We start from the raw sequence: 9,051 nt of genomic DNA, 5'->3' as shown, positions 1-9,051 counted from the left end.
GGCAGCGTTATAAAGCTTGAAAAATTATGTACTGATACCTATTGATTCATATCCAGTGAACACAAGCCTGCTAGGCTTGAGACAAAGGATTTCATTTGGCAGCTGCCACTGCAGTCTTTGTCTCTAAGAAAGAGTGCAGGGTTTGGGCATTTTTAATGATTGACAAGCACAAAGCAAACCTTGTCCTCATACCTGCTGTGATTAATATTAGTCACATAAACATGCAAGCACATCTAATAAACAGCCCTAATTATGAGTTGTAAATGAATGCATCAGGTTTCATTTACATTTCATTTAATCAGTAATGCTCATTCCCACTGAAACCTCCCTGTAATTTACAAATGGTGACGCTGATGATGATAATCTTCATACTCGTTTTTAACCCTACACAATGTCATCTTAGCTGTATGATAATTTTAAAGAAAGTGAATAAATAAAATTTGTATGTCTTGATAGTCAACAAACAAACAACTTAAAAATTTAACACATCTGTGTTTTTAAACATTATGGTGTTGAACCATGGCTAGCTAGGCCTTCAGTTCAAGTCATACATGTGAAAATGGGAAACAAATACGTCGACAATGATATTAATTTCTACGAGTACCCCTAAAGGGATTTTAGTGGTATGTTAGTGCTAAAAGTGATTCACATGAAACATTCTATGGGAATGTGGTGTATGTATAATCTACCAAAATACCCTAGATTTCAGTCAGAAACAATGTGACAACTTCACTTTTTGGAGGTTATTTTCATCCACATTTCACAACAAGCTAGAGATGATAAATGATACATCCATGTTGCACCATTCAAAGCTACTGGAACTGAGAGGGGAGTCAAACTGCAGGGGTCAAGGGTAAGCAGGGTAACTAACTGGGTATACAGCTGTAGAAATTATCAGTCCATTCTGTCAGGTACTGACCATTCACTCCGAACTAAGACCAATTATGTGGTCGGCCCTGCTGGTCAGAAAGTCAAGCATAAGAGAAATAGTACATTATGTCACCAAGCGGCATAAGAACCTGATAAAACAGAGCTACCATGAAGGGAATTCCTATCTAATCAAGCAAAGATAAGACTACTACGGACTCCAAGATCCAGCCCCTTAGGCTGTCTGCCTGCCTGTCTGTCTGTCTATCTGTCACTCTGTCGTTCTCTCTGTTCTTTCTATTTTGCAACCCTCCTTCTCTTGGATGGGAGACTTTGCTCTTCAGCCCGGGGGATTCTGGGAACGAATATCTGCGCATGTAGACCACATTAATAGCAGACAGAATAGGATATACATTAACAAGGGAGCCTGAAGACACTAAGAGGGGCTGAGAGACGTAGAGAGGGTCACAGCTTTTCTGTGCAGGATAACAAACAACAACGACTCATTCAAACTCAAACTGATAACTACAGAACATTTCATCTTAAATCTTGAATACAGGATTAGTTCTTACAGGTTCTCTTTGCTGAGTTCATGATAGTGATCTACAACTTTTCCAGGTGGTCTGCTAATCTACTGCTGAGGCTAATCACTCCAGAAGACAGGCTTTAACTAGTAGTTAAACTAGTAGTAGATTTGGTGTGGACTGTTTGAGGTGAGAACCATCGTTCGCATTGTCTGCTTTAGAAAGACACCACAGAAGCACCTGAAGGTCCTCGGATAGAAAAGAAGGAAGGCTGTGAAGGAGCCACAGTGCTGAAAGCAGGATGGAGGAGATGGAGGACAGAAGAAGGGTGGGATACCACATCCACCGGGACGTCATGGGTGAAATCGAAGTCGATTCTGTGGCACAAAAATCAGAAGTCAACACTTCACTTTTGGACAAGTTTAAGGAGTCGATGAGGTAAGACCAGTGAAACACCAGAAACTCATCGGTATTGGTATATTATTGTATTATAAGATATAAAGAATGATCAGTGTTGGACAGATGTTTAGATTTTACCAATGTTTAAAATTGGGCTCATGTGCTAAAATGTCTGTATTTTATTCATTTTGCTGAATTTGCAACCTTTGGCATCAACATATATATTAAAAAATATCAGACATATGGGCCCATAATTCCTATAATGGTGCATCCCTAGAGATTATTAACATTAAGGGTTGAGAATTTTGGACTTAGGGCTATGATTAGGGTTAACATCTCCATCTCACAGTGATGTGGGAGAGTTTTTACTTGACTATTTATTTATTTTATTCACTTTTAATTGGGAGGTGGTTCGCTCAACATGTAGGTTTTATGCCAACCTTGTTGTTATTGTAAGAACTCCAGAACACTCTTAAAGATGAAAAACGGGCCCTTACACAATGCCATAGAAGGAACACTTTGGGTTCCCTACAGAACCTTTCAATAGAGCATTAGAGCAATTTTTGTGTGTGAGTGTGAAGTTTGGGGGTCCCTGAAAAATTGTTTGAGAACCACTGGTATGAGTCTTTAAACAGCCTTTATGGTTCTATACAGTACTAAAAAGTGTAATTGTCACAACAAGGTTCTTTACACCTTTGAAAAATTCTTCACATTGACACACCTCCTTTTCAAAAACGGTTCTTTTACATACTCAAAAATGATGGCTTTTTAAAGGTTCTCCAGTAAAGGAAATGGTCCTATATAGAACTATGAACACTCAAAGAACCCTTTGTGAAAGGATTCTTCAGCATGATGGAGAATGTGTTGTAGATGGTTCTTTGTAGAACCTTTTTAAAAATGGTTCTTTATAGGATGGAAAGGATTCTTCTATTACAGGTTTCACATCATAATAATAGAAGAACCCTTTTGGTGCTATATAGAACCTTTTTCAAAATGCTTCTATATAGAACCATCTACAGCACATTCTCCATCAACCTTTAATGATGCAAAGAACCCTTAAATCACACAAAGGTTTGTGTGTTCATGGTTTTATATAGAACCATTTTCTTTACTAAAAAACCCTTGAAGAACTAAGAACCATGAGTGTATGGTATTGCTCAAATGACCCTTTGAGGTACTTTTTAGCGGTTTGAAGGGCCACTAAATTTAGCTGCTTAGTTGTTTTAGTCCTTATTTTGTCAAAGATATGTATTGCATTAATGTATATAGTGGGTTGCATATTTTTTACCCTAATTTTATTCCCTTCACCTTTTGTTTTTCAATAGGCCAATACTTGGCAACCCTAGCTATGACGCACAGTCCATTACAGAGATAAAGGCTCTGCCTAAGAGTGTCACAGTGTTCAGAACTCTCTGGCAGCTTTTGTCTTAGTGTCTGGTCAGTTTCAGCTGGATAAGATTTGAATGTAATGTTTCTGCCATGATTCATTTTTAAGTGTACTTGTTTTTTCTTTAGATCTTTTATAATGTTTCTCACTGTTTGGTGGAATTATCTCTCACTCTTTGGAATTCATCAGTAAATTCGTTTACCCTGCAGAATACGCCGATTTTAAGATACTAATTACATGACAGTGGACTGATGCCAGTCAATGCAGTTTTATAACTCGTCTCTATAGAACATGAAGCAGCTGACTCAACAAAGTGATCTAAGACAAATCTGCTTTTGCTGCACTTTGTGGGAGAGATACTGCCGCACTGTGCTGCTGTTAATCCCACACAAAACTTATTGTGGTCATTAAATGCACATGTGAAGGGCTTGTTCCGCTGGCAGTGTTTCTACATAGAGATGAAGGACTAAATAGAGAATCCCCCACTGACCAAGTAATTTAGTCTGAGACCTGAGTTATCACTGTCTTTCTGCCATAGCATCAAAATGCTAATGCATAATTACCTAAGTACTGTTACTTAATAAATTTCCATTTGATTTACATTCTTTATTGATAGGTTTGGATCTATATTTCTGATATTTTCTGTTTCCTGCTTGTTTCTATGTCAAAGAGAAAAAAGTTATGCTTCTGTTTTCACAAAAGGCTCATAAATTTCTCTCTTCTACTCACAAACATGCTGAATGAATTGCTACACTTGTTTCACTTAGCTAGGAATACTTCTTAAATGACTAAATGCCACACACTCATGTGTTTTGGGCCAATGCCAGACAGTAGTTGAACATTTTGTAACAGTATAGACAATAAGACTGGCTGCATTTACAGTTCATCACTTAATTATTTTAGGCTTTAATGTCATTCAGCATCTTATTAATAGTGTAATTCCATTGTTTTGTCAAATATTTTGTATAATATAACCATTCAGGTATAAATAAAGTCATTTAAATTAGGACTTCTTTACAGTAGTGGTGCAACCTGATTGTGATGTTCACAGCTTAAATACAGTCACTTAATTTACTATCCAAAATGACCAGTGAACCTCTATGTTTCTACAATAGTAATATATCTAAAAATGTATCTTACTATTTTGCCTTACAATATCCTGCGTGTGCCTCTCTGGCACAACTGGCTTTAAAATAAAAAAATAAAATAAAAAATAAAATAGTTTTCTTAATCATATTTTAGAATAATGTCTCAGGCATCAAGCTATGAATTTGTAATTGTTTCATATTACAGTTTTTTATAGAGGAAGCATTTAAAGGCATTAAACATTCAGGCGTTTGGTTCCTCTTAACATTAAACAATTCTGACTCAGTAAGTTTCTCTTCAGCAGAGTATTTCACCACACTACGCTGAGGAGTTTGTTTGAATCTGATCTTAATCTTTGAGCTGATCTTTCATCATGTTGCTAGCTTGCTACTGTCAAGCCAGCTTACCGTCATGGAACAGTGTTTAATCCTGACTGATTAACCTTGATTATTACCACTGAAGCTAGTAACCAGTAAAATATCATTTAAAAATTGTGAATTATGTTAATAACATGTTGTGTGTTTGTTTGTCAGGTGCTCTGGTCCTCGTGCGAAAAGCTGTTTCCTGTCATCTGTTCCTCTGCTGTTCTGGCTGCCACGTTACCCATTCAAAGAAAATGTTTTTGGAGATCTGGTCTCAGGAATCAGTGTGGGCATCATGCACCTGCCACAAGGTCACACACTCACATTTTTCATTTACTCATCCTCCATTACTGAACACTTGACACCAGACTGGATTAAGCCATTTCCAAAATAGTAACTTTTAATGTAAGCTAATGTAAAGAAGTTTTATTCCATGTAATTTTAAAGTATTTCTACTCGTTCATTCATCGTACAAAATTGTACACTGCAGTGTTCAAATAGAAATGGACTAAAATGGAGATTTGTTTTTGTGAAATGACGATATACTACAGTACTATGCAGATACCAGAGAGCTTCTTTGTTTGAATTGCAATGTTGTCTATTTTCTTTTCTCAGTAATGTCTTCTTGACAGCTGCAAATCCATTCAGACCCAAAGGGCTGAGTTGTCTTTTGACAGTGAATTGTTTCTGAGCGGAGCTTGATTATATCTCAGAAATGAAAGCTTTAGGTTCTGTGTATCTGTTGATGACAGTGTTGGTGATTTACCAGGCCTTACATGGTTGGTAGAAGCCCCATGTTCTCTATACATTTTTATACATTTTTGAACTCCAGTTTTTTCACTTATTTTCCTTTTGACTGTCCCCTTCCTTGTGCAGGTGAATGTCCTCTGAAACATCTAAACATAAATAACTTGGCCATGAATGCAGTTTGATCTCTGGCGTTGCACAATACTGTACATAAAAATTATGAAAGCATAACAAGATTCCCAACTTTTGAGACCCATGTTTTCAGAACAGTCTTCAAGGATGCATAAAGAGACGCAGTAAACCGAATGTGTGTGTGTGTGTGTGTGTGTGTGTGTAGGTATGGCATATGCATTGCTAGCTGCTGTACCTCCTGTGTTTGGTCTCTACTCCTCTTTCTACCCGATCCTCATCTACTTCATCTTCGGGACTTCTAAACACATCTCAGTAGGTAAGTACAAACATGTAAACACACAAAACATCTACAAAAACAACTAAAACAACTGTAAAAATTGGGGTGCTCAGATGATTAATTGAATCCATTATGGTTAATGCTTTGAGCAGTTAATTGCAATTACTTTTATTGTTTCAACCAATCACATACATCCTATATACAGTCAAAGGTTCTTGCTCCTTTACAATCATAGACTCAGTCTTATACCAATCTCACATCTCATTTCAAGGACAACTAGAGCTTCTATTAGTTTGCTGCTCATTAATTTATCTCGATTGACATTGCTATATTAGCACTGTGTTTGGTTTACTTAGGACTTGACATGCCTCAGTGATTCATTCACAATAGCAGTAGATGTATTTTCAATTTTATCAAGAGCACAATTAATAGAACTTGATATTTAAAAGCTAGACCTAAATGAGACGACACTGGTGGAGTCATAGCAACAATGTGTGAGAAGCTGGACTTCAGGCTCAAACTACAAATAGTTTAAGGGACCACAGTAGGATAATGAGCTAACAGCATTAAAAATGAATGTCAATTATCACGTTAACTTGGACACCACTGTTACAAGGTGCCCACATCTCTCTCTGACTATGTGTGTAGGTACGTATGCCGTGATGAGTGTAATGATCGGCAGTGTAACAGAGCGTCTGGCTCCAGATTCAGAGTTCATTGTGTGGACTAATAATTCCAACGAGAGCTTCATAGACACGGCGGCTCAGATTAATAAACGAATCGCAATTGCTGCAGCTGTCACCTTCCTCTCCGGCATCTTTCAGGTATGTCTCTCTGTGTATCTGCACGGGAGTTTCAAATATTTATTTGAGCCTGTTGGGACCGACCTCTCATTTTTGATTTGGTGTTTTTCACATATTTGTCAGTTTTGGGTCAGGTTTATATTTCATTTTTAGGCTTTTGGTACTTCTTTTGTATATATTGTACAGATTTTGGCCTGCATTTAACTGATTTTAGTTTTTCTTCTGTATTCTTCTACACTTATGACTACAGTAAAACTGAATTTGCTAGACAGGAGAGGCTGCAAGGTTCGTGAGGTTACCGCTGTCCAGTAATACTTTCCTTCATTTTGTTATCAATTTTGTCAAATTACAATCAGATTCAGACAAAATTATATCATACTACAATCAGATACAGATAGAATTCTATCAGACTACAGTCAGATTCAGACAAAGTTCTATCAGACTACAGTCAGAATCACACAGAATTCTGTCAGACTACAGTCAGAATCACACAGAATTCTGTCAGACTACAGTCAGATTCAGATAGAATTCTATCAGACTACAATCAGATTTGGACAAAATTCTGTCCAACTACAATCAGATACAGATAGAATTCTATCAGACTACAGTCAGAATCAGACAGAATTTTGTCAGACTACACTTGTGTTCAGTCAGAATTTTGCTGGGCTACATCAGGGTCAGGTTCAGGTTCTAAACTTGTTACTCTGTGTGTGTGTGTGTGTGTGTGTGTGTGTGTGTGTAGCTGCTCTTAGGTCTGGTGCAGTTTGGCTTCGTTGTGACGTATCTCTCAGAGCCTCTGGTTAGAGGCTATACTACAGGAGCAGCCATTCATGTCATGGTCTCCCAGTTGAAATACATGTTTGGGATCAACCCCCAGCGCTACAACGGACCCCTCTCTCTTATATATGTGAGTATTACATGTTATTATACATATATATATATATATATATATATATATATATATATATATATATATATATATATATATGGACATTTAGCCCTTGCCTCGCATGAATGTGTTTGTTTGACATTGGCTCAGCTCCCCCTAGTGGTGGGGAGAACATTGCTCAGTTAGTATTTATTCTCTCTCTCTCTCGCTCTCTCTCTCTCTCCAGACAGTGTTGGATGTGTGTTCATTGCTTGGTGGGACAAACATCGGTACACTGGTTGTGAGCATAGTAACCATCGTGTGTTTGGTTTCTGCTAAGGAAGTGAATTCATTGCTGGCACGCAAACTTCCCGTTCCTATACCGGTTGAGCTCATAACTGTGAGTGATTTCACACATGCACATCCTTCTCACAAACACAAACATATAAATGTGTGGATGTATGACAATGTGCAAAAATGTAGGCACCTGAGAAAAGAACAATTAAAAAAACATATTTCAGGGCTGGGTTTCTATGGGTCTCTCTACCAGTTAACATAATCTTAAAACTAATATTAAAAAATATCAATTTTAGAAAAAGTACAAACAATATTAATGCACTATGTAATGATTTGATGTCTCTCTGTGTATCTGTTAAGCTGTTTCCAAACCTCCTCATGGCAGCCAATACTATATTATTATATTATATTATATTATGTTGGTGATAGAATTTATCATATGCATGCAATGGCTAGGGACGTTCTAGTTACTTTTTCCTGAATTCCTGACTAAATAACATTTTGAAAATATCTATCTATCTATCTATCTATCTATCTATCTATCTATCTATCTATCTATCTATCTATCTATCTATCTATCTATCTATCTATCTATATATCTATAGATTATTATAGCCACTGCGGTGTCATGGCGGTTTGATTTCAAGACTCTGTATGAAGTGGAGGTTGTAGGCGAAATTCCATCAGGGTAAGCCTCTCTCTCATCCTCTCTCATTTCAGAAAACAGAGCAATGACAGTGCATAAAGCTTTTGTGTTTTAGACATTTTGTGTTAATGTTGACAGTAGTAAAACAATACAGCTAAAAGTTTTACTTCTTTAATATGACTTTATATGACTAAAGTCTTTTTCCTTCTCTCTCCTCTTTGTTCTTCCTCTGCCTCTGTAGTCTGCAGCCTCCAGTGTTGCCTGATTTCTCTCTGATGGGGACTATGGTTGGTGATGCGTTCGCTCTGGCTGTTGTGGGATATGGAATTGCCATCTCTCTGGGCAGAACCTTTGCTCTCAAATATGGCTACAAAGTTGACAGCAACCAGGCAAGAGGCTCTGTTGTGAAATTGATTAATGAATTCAAGAAATACTCCAATGTTTTTTTAACCTGATCTCTATCTGTAGCACACAGTGAGTTACCACAGACAGTCATTTTGGTTTCCAGTGCTTAGTACAAGAACAGAAAGCCTGTTGACCTAAAACACCTGACCGCTGGCTGCTAAAACAGGTTTTCATTTTTTTTCTTTTCTTTTTTCAAGTACAGGTAAAACATTGTCTGTGGTAACAGACCATATGCTACACATAAAGCAGAT

At 37.3% G+C, this 9,051-nt stretch overlaps 1 protein-coding gene across 1 annotated transcript in view; it reads left to right on the top strand.

The window, feature by feature from the left end:
* Positions 1-1,171: 1,171 nt before the first annotated feature.
* The window catches only part of slc26a6 (solute carrier family 26 member 6), a 22,965-nt gene continuing 15,085 nt past the window's right edge, over positions 1,172-9,051 (top strand). Inside the window, exons 1-8 of the mRNA XM_037535747.1 lie at positions 1,172-1,829; positions 4,797-4,936; positions 5,710-5,820; positions 6,430-6,605; positions 7,327-7,491; positions 7,700-7,852; positions 8,355-8,437; positions 8,637-8,784. Coding sequence (XP_037391644.1) covers positions 1,693-1,829; positions 4,797-4,936; positions 5,710-5,820; positions 6,430-6,605; positions 7,327-7,491; positions 7,700-7,852; positions 8,355-8,437; positions 8,637-8,784 — 1,113 coding nt within the window. The 5' untranslated portion in view covers positions 1,172-1,692. The remainder of the gene's footprint in view (positions 1,830-4,796; positions 4,937-5,709; positions 5,821-6,429; positions 6,606-7,326; positions 7,492-7,699; positions 7,853-8,354; positions 8,438-8,636; positions 8,785-9,051) is intronic.

This window comes from Pygocentrus nattereri, chromosome 28 (assembly GCF_015220715.1).
Source record: "Pygocentrus nattereri isolate fPygNat1 chromosome 28, fPygNat1.pri, whole genome shotgun sequence".
NCBI classification, from domain to species: Eukaryota; Metazoa; Chordata; class Actinopteri; order Characiformes; family Serrasalmidae; genus Pygocentrus; species Pygocentrus nattereri.
Note: the sequence above shows the minus strand (reverse complement) of the source record. Positions and strands in the feature narration are given on the sequence as shown.